This window comes from Octopus bimaculoides, chromosome 8, assembly GCF_001194135.2.
Source record: "Octopus bimaculoides isolate UCB-OBI-ISO-001 chromosome 8, ASM119413v2, whole genome shotgun sequence".
Taxonomy (NCBI): domain Eukaryota; kingdom Metazoa; phylum Mollusca; class Cephalopoda; order Octopoda; family Octopodidae; genus Octopus; species Octopus bimaculoides.
The window spans coordinates 13,099,107-13,113,890 of NC_068988.1; the positions used below are offsets into that span (position 1 = coordinate 13,099,107).

Genomic DNA, 14,784 nt, shown 5'->3' on the forward strand with positions numbered 1-14,784 from the left:
GTGTGTGTTTGTATATATGTATGCATATATATATATATGCATGTGTGTGTGTGTGTGTGAGTATGTATCTGTTTGTATATATTTGAGTGTGCATGAATGAGTACATATATATAAATATGTGTGTGTGTTGACCTATTATCAAAAGGGCTTCGATCATGACCATTTTGGGTTTCTTTTAAGGCATAGAGTATCTATGACTTCTTTATATGCGTCCTTTTTTAATGTAGCATGTGATTTGAGGGAGAGATAAGTGGTTGTTCTTTGTATGTCGAGAGCTACCGCATTGTCACCCTCTTAGAGACTCGTGATTTAGTATATGTGTGTGTGTTTGTAGTTTGTTTATAGGTGTGTTCTTATATGTAAATCAGTTTGTGTTTGTAATGTGTGTTTGTGTGCAAGTATTTAATATGTAACACATTCATGTGATGATGCATACTCGCATTTACACATATATCGATGTACCTATTCATTTCTACAATTGCTTACAAACAACGTCCCTCCCCCACTCTCGTATTTGTTTATAATCGCAATGATCAACAAGTATAACTTTTAAAAGCAATTTTTCTTTTTATATTATTGTAAATTTACGCTGATGCATTTTTCTTTTCCAATGATTGATACACTGCGCTTTCTACTGTAGTAGAGCGGGACAATTTCATGAGGAATCAGCTTGTCTTCTGCTACTATTTTGTGACTATAGAATATTACAATGTGCTGTTCGAAGAGGCGGGGATTAGATTGTTTAATTATATGCAGTTTATATTTTTAAAGCATGTAAATTTATTATCTTTCTTTCATATAAATTTATTTCAATAAATTGAAAGTTTGATCATATTTCTTTCATTTCTGTTTTCTTTCTTTCTGCCTTGTTTTTACTGTTTTGATTCCCTCCTATACAAACACCACCTTGATCAACTACAAATGTTTCCACTTGTTGGTGGAAGGAGATCCCACCCATCTCTATCCTAAATTTCGTCTTTTCTCTCTATCCTGTTTCTGTCACTCTATTTCATTGATTTATTGCATTCTTGAAAAGTGTTCGTTCGTTCGTTCCAAGCATCCTCCCCACAGACCAGAATCTCAGCTCGGTCACCGTATATCTCTATTTTCGCCGACACCCTACCTACTAATTTTTCTTATTTAGACCGAGACATGTGCTAAGAACTGCTCAAAAAGCTAAACTGACTGATCCTCAGAATTATTCAAACACCTCTCTGTACATTTTCTATGTTTTTAACCATCACCAAGTAGCAAGTGTGCCAGCCATCATTCATTGCTAATCAGATCAAGTGTTGGGTATAACTTTGAACTACTGACTGCCGCTTATAACTAACTTCCATCACAACTGCGTTGTCTCTTCATGCCGATTGTTGAATAGTCAAATTTTGCCCTTTAGTTAACGGTGTATTTCTCAAAAATGTTACCTATGGATACTTCAACTCTTCCAGCTATGGTGCAGAAGCCTGCAACACTTCTGGGAAATAAGCTTTTTCAGGTATTAGAAAAAAAAAAAATTTTTTAAAATTTTGTTAACATTACTTTCACTTTATATGTCGTGATATTGATTGACAGTATCTCCGAAAAGCTTGTCATTCATTCAGTGTCAACCCTTCCTCAACCCTTATACTACTTCCTCTGTTTCCGCCTCCTTATAATTTGCTTGTCATTTCAATTTTTTGTTGTGTTGACTCTCTCATTTGTGTATATATGTATCACTACCTCTCACCTCCTTTCACTTTCTCTTATCTCATTGCTCCCTCTCGTGTAGTTAGCAGCACTAAAAAAAGCTTCACTTCAACGTCACTTGATTCATCTCTTTTACCTTAGAGTGAATTAGTTATTTGTATATACCTTTGCGAGAGATTTTACTGTCTGCTTTTCTAAATTCCAGATATTCTTAATTTATTTCTTTAGAACTGATAACGAGAACTTTATAATTAATTAGCTCATTAAGGCAATAATATCATGAATAAAATCTCAGTGATCCGTGCTATAAATAACAAACCAACAGTTAGAGTGATTCTTTGTTTTTATAAGAAAGAAATGTTTGTTTCTAATTATTCATTTTGCAAAAACTGTTTTTGTTTGTATGTGGGGGAGGTATATTATATTTAGAAAAAGAAATAATATATTCATTTAAAATTACTGGAATTGCATAGCGTTTGTTTCATTTATTTATAAAATTATCTGTCGGTATATATAAAATACGTTGAGTATGTGTATGTTTTTATATATTTATGTATATAAAATGTTTAATGTAGATATTACCTTACGTTTTCCCTTACACTTAGTAACTGAAACAGACGAATATATATGTGTGTGTATATATATATATATATATATATATATATATATAATGTGCTGACTTATTTATAGTGAGACATGTTTTAAAAACAATTTTCTGTGGTATAAGATAAACTTTATTTAAAATGTATCACATGAATAATGGTTTACATTATTTGCATTAGCATAATAGAGTGATAACTTAATAAATGGACCCAGGTGAAGGACCTGTTAATCGCACAACGATATTGGTGGAATATATACCACGCGCGCGCACGACTGTATATGTGTATTCTATAAATAGAAATTTTCGTTACATGAATATAGGAAGAGAAAATTGGAAGATGATGTTGTATAACATGTAATGTATAACAATTAAATGTGTAGTAACTTTAACCTATACATGCATAAAAAAAATTGTTCTAAAAGCTAGGCATTTAGAATGGTGCAGTGTGTGCGTGCATATATATATATATATATATATATGTGTGTGTGTGTGTGTGTGTGTGTGTGTGTGTGTATATGTGTGTGTGTGTGTATATGTGTGTGTGTGTGTGTGTATATATGTGTGTGTATATATGTGTGTATATATGTGTGTGTGCATATATACGTGTACGTGTGTGTATATGTGTGTGTATATACGTGTATGTGTGTGCATATTTGTGTGTATATGTATGCATATATATGTACGTGTGTGTATATGTACGTGTGTGTATATATGTATGTGTATATATGTATGTATGTGTATATATGTATGTGTGTGTGTATATATATATGTATATGTGTGTGTGTGCGTGTCTATATCTGTGTGAGTGTGTGTGTATTTTCATTCAATTTGTTGAATGGAATCTTGACAGTGCATAAAAAAACTCTTTCCTTAATTTCATGCAACTCTCAAATGACGAGCACGTGAAATTATCTTGTCGAAAGTTCAACTCCAACACAAATTCTTCTCTAATTTCTAAATTCTTCGTATTCATGAAGAATTTTCAAAATTGGATACATTTGTCTGTGATGAATAGAATCTTAAACTCTAGTTGTCATCTTTTCCCGTAATAATTGGAATGGTTCAGCTATCAAGCTAACCAGAAGATCGCATTTTACCACCGATTATCACACGTTCTATTCCGATCAGTCTCAGATATGTTTAAAATTGAATTATGATCAAGGTTTTTACTGTTTTCGTTTTCGGAGATGCTAATTTTGTCGTTTATTGTCAAAATGCATTTTATAAAAATTTTTTATTCTTTATACACACTCATTTCCGCGAAGAAAATACGTGCACGTTATGAAGCAAGTGTCACAATTCTATTTTTCAAAAGCAATTTTAACTTGTCATACATTTTTGTATGTGTATATATGTGTGTATACGTGTGTGTGTGTATGTGTGTGTATATGTGTATGTGTGTGTATGTGTGTATATATATGTATGTGTGTGTACGTGTGTATATATGTGTGTGTATATATATGTATGTGTGCGTGCATGTATGTGTGTATATATATGTATGTGTGCGTGCATGTATGTGTATATATGTATGTGTGTATGTGTTTGTGTGTATATGTGTGTGTGTATATGTGTGTGTATATATGTATGTGTATATATGTATGTGTATATATGTGTGTGTATATATGTGTGTGTATATGTGTGAGTGTGTATATATGTGCGTGTGCGTGTATGTACACACATGCATATTTATAGACACATTGAGATATATATATATATATATATATATATATATATGAACATACATTCACACACACACACACACATATCTGCCACTGTTCACAACCCTCCGCTCCACTTACACCCTGAACATCATCTCTCTACTTTCTGATCTATCTTCAGATTTATGATGCTGTTGCTCTTCACAATTCTTATGCCACTGCTTGCCATATCTCCCCCTCTTGTATTCCTCTCACCTCCTCCCTCCGTAATGATATTTATCATCAACCCCATTTCTAACTGTTCACCACTCACTACATCAACCTCTAGCCCCCATCTCGAACCATCTGTCATCCTCCTCCCACACTCTTATGAAATTGTCCACTTCCACCCTTTCCCCTTCAAGATCTGTTATCTATATACTCCCTTATATTCACCTTCTGGTACCTTGAGAGTATGCTCTGGGACCTCATCGCTACCATCTTTATCTCCCTTCCATCTACTCTCACCCATGCTTACATAATGTGAGGTAGCCATGTATCTCCTCTGTAGCAAGACACTGGTGCCCAATCTATCCAGCATGGAAAATGGATGTTAAATTGTGGTGATTATATATATATATATATATATATATATATATACATATATATAAGTTCAAAAAAAGACAAACAATAACGAAAAAACAACAAAGTGAGGACGTGATACGGATAGTGTTATTAGACACTCGGGAAAGGAAAGAGAGAGAGTATGACGTTTCGGGCGGAGCCCTTCGTCGGAAAGACGGAAAGTTCAAAGAATGGAAAAACGGAGGAAGAAAAAATCGGCACCGATGCCCACGAGGTTACATTGTGGAAATATATATATATATATATATATACATATATATGTACGTGAGTTGTCTAAGAGACCATAAGTCAAGGAAATGTCAGGGCAGATCCTCAAGGTAAGAGCTAAAAGCTGACAAGAGAACAAGGAGTGTGCATTCACTGTACTCATCCTTCAGCTCCACCCAATCTCTACAGTCATCACCTACTCTCCCCTACCTTCCCTCTATTTATCATCAACACTCCTTGAGGGTCCACCATTGAACTTCATCAACACTATTATCTCGCTTTCCAATCCCATCTTGGTTACTTCCACTCATTCTTCGATGATGTGAGTAGCATTATAGCTGTTCTCTAGTGAGAAACCCATTTTGTTCTTACCCCTTTTCATAGTTATTGCTTAGCAGAGAGTTTCTTCCTCTACAATAGCCACACTCAGTTGAAAATCTTATTTTTGTGAGCTTCATAGTGACTTCACTAGTGCTGGAATCAGGAGAGAAAGCAACCAATATGGTCTGTGAAATGGTTGGCATTAGGAAGGGCACCCGGCAATAGAAACTATGCCAAAACAGAGATTGCAACACAATGCAGTTCTCAGGCCTGTCAGATACTGCCAGTTATCTGAAACCATTCCAGTATGGAAGTTGAATGATAATGATGTCTATATATGTGTATATATATATATGCGTGTGTGTGTATGCATGTATGTGTGCATGTGTGTTTATAAATGTATACGTAGCTGTATAGTTATGTTAGTGTGTGTATATATGTATATTTGTGTGTGTGTGTATATATATATATATGTGTGTGTGTGTGTGTGTGTGTGTGTGTGTGTATTTATGTATATGTGTGTGTGTGTTTGTGTATGTATGTGTGTTTGTATATGTGTGTGTGTGTGTGTGTGTTTGTATATATATATATATATGCGTATTTTTGTTTATATATATATTGGCAATCCAATGATTTATTTATATTATATTACATGATATACTATGAATGTAATATAACATAATATTATATAACATAAGCAATTATTAAAAAAAGGAAACCTAAAAGGCCAACAAATTGTTTCGACTTATAAACATTTTCTGATATGCATTCACAATAATAGTTCCCTTTAAACCATGACCCTGAAGTGACATATATATAAGGGAACTGCTATTGTATTTGTATAGCAGAAAATGTATAAATACTGATTGTAGCAGCCAAGCAGTGCCTTAGTGAGAAAAGGGATGAATATTAAGAGGATGAAATATGGAGACAACTTGATAGGCAACAATGTAAGGCACTGCTTGGCTGTTATAATCACTATATAATTTCATCCCCTATTTTTTGTGCTACCAGTTCCCTCCTTCTTCCTCTGGAACCACTTCCTATTAACTTCCGTACCTTATTCTCATTATCATCCCTTCCCACACTATCTTTCACTGATCACCCTCTTTTTGTGCCTTTAGTTATTTCTCCTTCATAAGTCTGTCATGCCATATCTTTTAATACCCCTGATATGTTATCAATTTCAACATATCTGTGATCGATCCCACCCCACTATTTTACCCCACTCACTATAGCCACTCTTATGTACTTCTCACCTCCATCTCTATCACTATATTTTACCCTCTTTCACCTCATTATTACACCCGGCACATCATCTCCCTACTTTCTGATCTACTTACAGGTTGCTATTTGTCACTACCTCCTTCCTGAGCCACTTCTATATCTCTCTCTTCATCTCCATCATGTTACATCAACCACACCCCCAAGCTTGTTCACTAACAACATTCACCAGTACCCCCATCTCTAACCATCTCTTACGCTCTTCTCGTACTTTTTGGAAATTACCCAGCCTCTACTTCCCCATTGATTCACTGTCTATATTCTGTCATATATTCACTTTCTTGTACCTTGAGAGTTTGCTCTGGAACCTCATGACTACCATCTTCTTTCCAGCTACTCCTACCCTTATATAATGTGGGACATCCAGGTATCTCTTCTATAGTTAAACCCCTGTGCTTGTCTCTCTTTCATACACTAAACTCTCAATACTTGACAGGGTTGCATCTTGTTGCCATTTCAGTTCCTGATGGCAATCGATTTCACTGTGCAAAAAGTGATGTATTGCACTCGTTTCGGATTAATGTGAAGACTGGGCAAACTGACAGATTTGCATTTCATAAATGACTTGGGGCTAAGTCTTTGACAAAGATATGCCGCAAACCCTGACAGCCAGTACAGTTTGGGAATTAGAGCAGTTCTGCTGATTAGCAGTGGAAAAGCCAAAGCCATGTCAGTTGGTGGAGCCCAAGCATAACTTGTCAATCTTGGAGAAGATGAAATCGAGCATGTCTAAATTTGCAGATCTTAAAAGCTGTATTTTTGAGGGTGATGCAGAAGATGAAGTCTGAACCAGGATAGGTGATGCAATGTCAGTATGCCATTACCTTTGTCCAACATGGAAATCAAAGACCATCAGGAAGAAGATAAAGCTGCAGCTATACTCATCTCTTGTTAAAGCAACAGCCATCTACACCTGTGAAACCTGGAAGAAGACAGCAAAGATTTCTCAATTGCTGGATGTGTTACACTGATACTGCCTACATTCAACGTTGGGCATCTTTTACCAGGACAGTGAGAAATGAAGAGATGATAAGAGCTGTCATGAGAAGCTTGCAGGAAAAGGTAACTAAGTGGCTAATACGGTTTACTGGCCATGTGTTTCGATTACAACAGGAAGGACATGCTACCATTGGGATGGAGTAGATGCCAGAAGGAGGAAAAAGACTGAGTGGAAGACCAAAGAAGCTATGGTTCAGTATACTTTGGAAATGGAGAGGGTCAGAGTAGGGTGGTCAAGGAAGTGAATAGAGTTTTCATAGATGGAAGATGTAAATTAGTGAAATGGGTGGAAAGAACTAACAAAGAAATGAAAGTGTTTATCTCCTTTCAAGAAAAAGAGAGAGTTGGCCCCAAAACAGTCATCAGTATGATTATACAGCTCTGGAGTGGGAATGGTGAACTGGGAGAAGACCTGGGATTTAATGTAGCCAACAAACTGGCATAGGTGGGTCCCTTCTTCATTCCCATGGCCACTCCAGTGATCTGCTCGTAGATCTTGCCTGCAAAGGAAAAACATTTGAATGTGAGAATAAGCTTGACTAGACAAAGGAGACTGGAGTTACTGGGATAGAGTGGTGCATACATTGAGACAGGGATGATCAGGGCTTGAATACCTTAACCTGTATGAATTGGTCATGTGAATTACGTATCACCACACTTATTAATTTTTTTTTTAAAAGCACATAGCTTAACTGATATTTTTTGCTTTTTAAGCAGAAAAACTGTTTTATGAGTGATGTTTTATAGTTTATTTAAGTACTAGGTTCATGAATTATAGAGTTCATAAAGTGCCTATGTTACTCTATTCTCATTTTAGTCAGAAAATTTATGTCATTTTCTATTTCCTACTGACAGAGCAAAGATCACTCCACAAATTTATACAAAAATCTTTGATGCATTGGAAAATTTTTGGGTTCATTAAATCTATTTTTACTTTAATAAAGAGAAAATTATTATTATTTTCTTTTTTTTTGTTTCTCCTACATTTAGGAGAAAAAGGGATCTATACTGGTCTTAGAGTGATTGTGAAATATGTGGCAGAGCTCTTGAATGGCAGAAACCTTCACGATTTGAGCCAATCAAAGAACTAAAAAGTGTATGTATTAGTGTGGCTCAGTTTCTAAGGTACAAAGAATCCTCTGGTAAAGAAGTCAATTCCATCTATAGTTTCTGTTGATTGTTAATGAAGGGCAGCTCAAAGTACCCCTAAAGGTACAATACAAATATATATTATATGAGTCTGTTGTTTAGCCCCAGGTCAGGTTTGATTGAGCAGTTCTATGAACTAAGGTATTCAAGCTCTGATCATCCTGTCTTTGTTTAAGACATAGTGTATCCATGATAATGTAGTCTTGTATATACAATATCTCTTTCTTTTAAGGTGGTAGAGCTGATTTTCTGCAGGTTTTCTTTGACTCATATTATAAAATGTATTCTTGTGAGGTAAGATTTGTTTATATTGTAGTATTTCAGTCACTAAAGAATTCTCCAAATATAACACCTTTGTACTATTGATTCCTACAGCTAGAGCAAGACTGTGTAATCAATAACTTATCATTAGCAAAACCTTCCTTACGAGGCACTTAAATCTCAGGACGTTGGCATTTTGAGAAAATGACAACAGAACCATCATATTCAATTGATTTCTTTGAGAAACTTCTACATTAGTTAGATGGCAAATAACTAGTTTATGAGGATGTAATTTTACTTTTCAAGAAGTGCTTGTAACGAGAGAACTAGAAAAATGTGATGTGAGCAGCCAGTATAGCTCTGAACAGAGGAAGTAAAACTGACACTATTATCTGTAAAAGTAGATAAATAGTAGCTAATTGCCCTTAAAACAAAGACATTAATGTAGAAATAATTTTTCTTAGTGTAGGAAAGAAATGTTGTTATACTGAGCTAATCAATATCTATTTGGCAAGGCTGAATGAAAACACTGTTAAAAATAAGTATCATATATGAGGTTATGCTAGAAATTTCTGAAGACTTTCTCATATAATATAAGAATACAATTGCTTTCAGTAATTACTCTTGTTGTGTATTGACCTGTAAAATGTAATCAATGAATTAGTTAAGGGATAAAAGTTAAGACATTAGTCTTCCTCACGCTTAATTAATTCAGTAGAAAGAAAATATTTGAAGCTGCAAACAGTTAACACCTAAGGTAGGAATTAATAAGAGATCATATATAATGATAATCCACTGGACTAGTGGGTGTTTTCCTTTTGTATATCTGATTGATAAAATACTTGAAAATTTGACTGGCTTAGGGGATTTGTTTTTGTTTTCTCTTTTTAATGACAAGTCTTATTCACCTTTAATCATACACATATTGTCTTAGCATGCACAAATAACAACCATGGGAATCAACTCTTTTGGTTTTTTTCTTCTTTTTTTTTTTTTTTAGGAATGCTCAAAATTAATGAAGGGGATCTCCTAAATGAATGGTTTCTTCTTTAGGTAGCTTTGTCTTAATATAACTAAAAATAATAATAATTTATTCACACAATTATAGCATTGATAATTATTATATTTAAACAAAACCTGTCTATTCCCCACTTATTTAAATCTACAACCTTGCATAAACTCACTAAGTTCTTTGAGGTTTGTTTTTATTGTTGTGAAATGTTTATGCAACACAAATAGTTTTGGTACTGTTTTTACCATTTCCATTAATAAATGAAGTTCATTTGTTTCAGTGCATTGTACTTATTATTTTGAAACATTTCATTTCTGTATGATGAATGTGAATATAATATTTCTAGACTGCCTGTCATAAGAATATAGAAATTTTCTCCATATACTTTTAATTACATTATTTCTATATTTATAAAAATTAAAGCCCATATCAGAGTTTGAAAAATATTTTCATAAAACTTGAGATAATTGAAAATGTATTTGAAAAGCAGCTGTAAAACAACTTAGTACAATTTTTTTTTAATTTGGCATTAAATTTGAGTTATATGACAGAGGCATGGGAAGTTGTGGTAACTACACATTTCTTAAAAGACAGTAGATCTAAAGCTGCTAAAGTTTCTATTGAAACAAATATTCTAATTTAAAAAGCAGTGTATAGATAATAAAGAATGTTGTTTTTATGCAATATGAAACGAAAATTGTTTAATTATATTACCAAAAGTATATTTTTATTTGCAATATCAATTTTAGAATAGGCATATTATATCTCTGTATGTCATAAGATGTGATTAAAAGGGTTGGCAACAGGATGGGTATCCAGTTATAAAACACAACCTCAGAAAATCCATCCAACCCAATCCAGCATGGAAAACCATCATCTGTTTTCCATGCTGGCATGGGTTGGACTGCTGGCATGTGGACATTAAATGCTGATGAAAAAAGCTGATCTGTTACACAATATTTAAGGCCACTATTTCAAGATTTGGCCTGCATAAATAACAATGCAAAATCATTAAATATTTTCCTAAATCCTTAATTTCAGCGAGTATTAAAAGTGAGGTATCTTGATAAGATTTATTTATTTTTACCTATATTATGTTAACGTCTTTTTTTTATTTTGGTTTTTTTTTCAAAGTTCCATGTCTGGCTAAAGACATTTCATGTGGTTTGATGCATAATTAGTTTTTTAAAAAATCAATAAATTGGGTTGGCCATCTTAAATTTTTTCTCTACATCTATTGATTTATATTGCAGCATGACTTTGATTCTATTAGCAATTACCCACCAAAACAACAGGTCAATTGACTACATGGCAGCTTAATAAAGTTATTGACAGAATCACTTCTGTTTGCTAGGATATATCAAAACACAGGGCTTTGTTTTCAATAATTCAATTGTAGCTTCTTATCGTTCAATACAAAAGAAATTAACAATTACTGGTAGACAAAAATACTACAATGCACATGCACGTATGCAAATGTTTACACACACGTGTTGAATTATGTATGAGATTGTTATATTTATTGAAACAAGATATTTCTACCTGCTGCTACAAACCCACACATGCAAGCTTTTACATACAACTATACACAGGGTACAGAGATTCATGTGAATATTGTATAAAAACAAGAGAAATCCTTTTCAAGATCATCATCACCATCATGATAATGGTGGTGATGATTATCATCATTTAACAGGAAACCATTTTTGCGTGTAATTCTTTTGTACTTGATCACAATGTAGATATTTTGAAATAACAAATACTTAAATATGGACTTTAGGTGTATTAACCTATATATCCCAGTGGCTTTCACTAGGTCAGGGTCATGATAGCATGCTATATATTAGTAAAAAAACCCCATTCATTGTTAATTCTCAATTTGGCTTTATTCACTCATACTTCTAAAATTAAGATTTTATTAAAATTGCACCCATCTATATTATGAAAAATTATAAGTTTCTGAGTTTGTGCTTAAATCTTTTATATTATTAGAATCCTTAACTTAATATTTTAGTTGTATTATACATTTCTTTATTTCTCATCAGTTTGAAGTTAAACTACAGTTAAATCTGAAGTTTGTGTAGATACGAGTAGCTCCTGTTCAGATTCACTATTTTGTTTGCATCACTTGTTTGCATCAAAAGTACTACTGTTGGTAATAGACTTAGCTTGTACTCCCTAGTCCATTGTACTCCCTAGTCCATGTAATGATTGAAAAGTGGTCATGTTAGAACAATTCCCCATTGGCTTTTGAAGCCTGTGAGTAGATTTAAACATACTATTTGTCCCTGTTTGCTACTGCGAAATTTATATCATTATGGTATAATTTTATAGGTAGATGTAATGGATCACTGAAGGTTAAGTACCATTACCAAATAGAACATTGATGATAGAATATCATTTTGAATGCTAAGCCAGTACTATCAACATATCTAGATCCAATTCTGTAATGCATTACTGACAAATGGCATATTTTGTGTTATCACATGCTCTGTTGTAGTATACAGCAATACTTTCAAACATGATTTGATGCACACATGAGAATTGACTGCAAGAAATATGAAGTGTGTGTGTGTGTATTCTTTTCTTTTACTTGTTTCAGTCATTTGACTATGGCCATGCTGGAGCACCACCTTTAGTTAAGAACAAACCAACCCCAGGACTTATTCTTTGTAAGCCTAGTACTTATTCTATCAGTCTCTATTGCCAAACTGCTAAGTTACGGGGACGTAAACACACCAACATTGGTTGTCAAGCAATGGTGGTGTTGGTGGGGACAAACATGCATACACACACACACACATATAGATAGATAGATATGACAGGCTTCTTTCAGTTTCCGTCTACCAAATCCACTCACAAGGCTTTGGTCAGCCTGAGGCTATAGTAGTAGACATTTGCCTAGGGTGCCACACGGTGGGACTGAACCTGGAACTATATGGTTGAGAAGCAAGCTTCTTACCACACAGCCACTCCTGTGTGTATCACTGATATTTGCATCTACCATGTCTATTGGCATATAATAGACAGGTTTTCCTGGATTTTTAAACCTAAATATTAGAGGTACATGTTATACACATTACCCATTTTCACTTAATGCATCACTAACATTTGAGATGACATGGTAGAAGTTAATTAGTTGTATCTATTGTCCAAGCTAAATGATATTCAGTGAAAATTTAATCACTATATTTTTTGGTATTAGTGATTAACTATTTAAATGTTTGTCACTACAGTCAGATGCACATCCAAGGGAATTGCTGTTATTTAACTTCAATGCAGGAGGCCATAATGTAATGATTCTATTATTGAAAATACTATTTGAATTGTTTAATTTGAAGTTTAAATTAATAAATAACCAGTAAGAATAATATCAAAATGCAAATATAAACTGAAAAAGAAATACTTTTCTACTTGAAATACTCTATAATAATGAATTGTTGCTTTGGAAAAAAACTTAAGTACTTGATAATAAAATTTTTTACACAAAAATATTTATGTTCTGCATTTATTATGTTTTATGTATCCTTCCATATTAGTGGATACATAAAACAGTCTACAGCAGTAAAGTTCAAAGTTCACTTGAATTTGCCTATTGCTTTGAGGATATGTGAATGTTTCAATGTCTTCTTATACAGAAATTATAATAAATCTGGCTAAATACTGCCATTTCTTTATATCGTAATATTAAAAAAAGAAGTGCACCTTAGGTGCAGGAGTGACTGTGTGGTTAAGAAGCTTGCTTCCCAACAATGTTCTCTTTGGTTCAGTCTACTGTGTGGCTCTTTGGGGAAATGTCTTGTACTAGAGTGGATTTGGTAGATGGTGTATATGTGTGTGTGTGAGTGTGTGTGTCTCCTCCTCATCATTGCTTGACAATTGGTGTTGGTTTGTTTACATCCCATAATGTAGTGGTTTTGCAAAAGAGACCAATAAGAATAAGTACCAGACTTTAAAAAATGTAATTAAGTACTGGGATTGATTTGTTTAACGAAACCCTTCAAGATGGTATTATTGCAGGCCAGTGATTGAAACAAGTAAAAAATAAGATTACATGAGAAATATTGAATGGGGGAAGATTTTGTAGCTCATATAGTTAGTGAATACATTATACTCAGTTGCGTATAACCTGGTGTAAAACTCAATGTATATATACTTCTGAATGAAGTACAGAGCAGTGATGAGAAAAGAGATGACAGAAGACTAACCACTTATCTTATGAACTTCATTAACTTAATGCTGTTTCCACTATAAGATGTGATGGACTCATAGTTAAGTGCCTGAATAACACCTCAGTTTCATCAGAGCCTCAAACATGCTTTTGTCATCTCTTTTTTTATTAAATGGTACTGAAAAAAATAACTCTGAATTGTTTTATATGACTCATATGTCAGATTCACAAGTTAAATTATTCAGATTGCAAGGATGATGATTTTCAATTTGCATAATGGATAACATGTAGTTTGATTTTGATGTTGGGAGTTGTTGATTTTACAAATAAATAGTGGTGTGTGTGTGTGTGTGTGTGTGTGTGTGTGTGTGTGTGTGTGCGCACGTGTGCGTGCGTGCGTGCATTGGTTTGGATGACAGAATGGGTGTGATGAACAAAAATACTTTTAATTTAATTTTGATTATCTCCCTTTATGCCCATTATGGCTGTCATCCAATGACTGAAACTTGTAGAAGAATATAATCATGTTATGTATCACATACGTGAATATTTAAGACAGGAGTTCACTATCTTATCAATTCAGTCATCATCATCATCATCATCGTTTAACGTCCGCTTTCCATGCTAGCATGGGTTGGACGATTTGACTGAGGACTGGTGAAACCGGATGGCAACACCAGGCTCCAGTCTGATTTGGCAGAGTTTCTACAGCTGGATGCCCTTCCTAATGCCAACCACTCAGAGAGTGTAGTGGGTGCTTTTACGTATCACCCGCACGAAAACGGCCACGCTCGAAATGGTGTCTTTT

General features: G+C 34.0%; 1 protein-coding gene across 2 annotated transcripts in view; it reads left to right on the plus strand.

Annotated features, from left to right (window-relative positions):
• The window catches only part of LOC106879196 (ras-related protein Rab-3), a 232,181-nt gene that overhangs the window by 39,715 nt on the left and 177,682 nt on the right, over nt 1–14,784 (plus strand). The window contains exon 1 of one of the 2 annotated variants that reach the window (XM_052969940.1): nt 1,047–1,495. The exons of the other annotated variant lie outside the window; for it this stretch is intronic. Coding sequence (XP_052825900.1) covers nt 1,418–1,495 — 78 coding nt within the window. The 5' untranslated portion in view covers nt 1,047–1,417. Of the gene's footprint in view, nt 1–1,046; nt 1,496–14,784 lie in introns of those variants that run through there. 2 annotated transcript variants of the gene reach the window in all.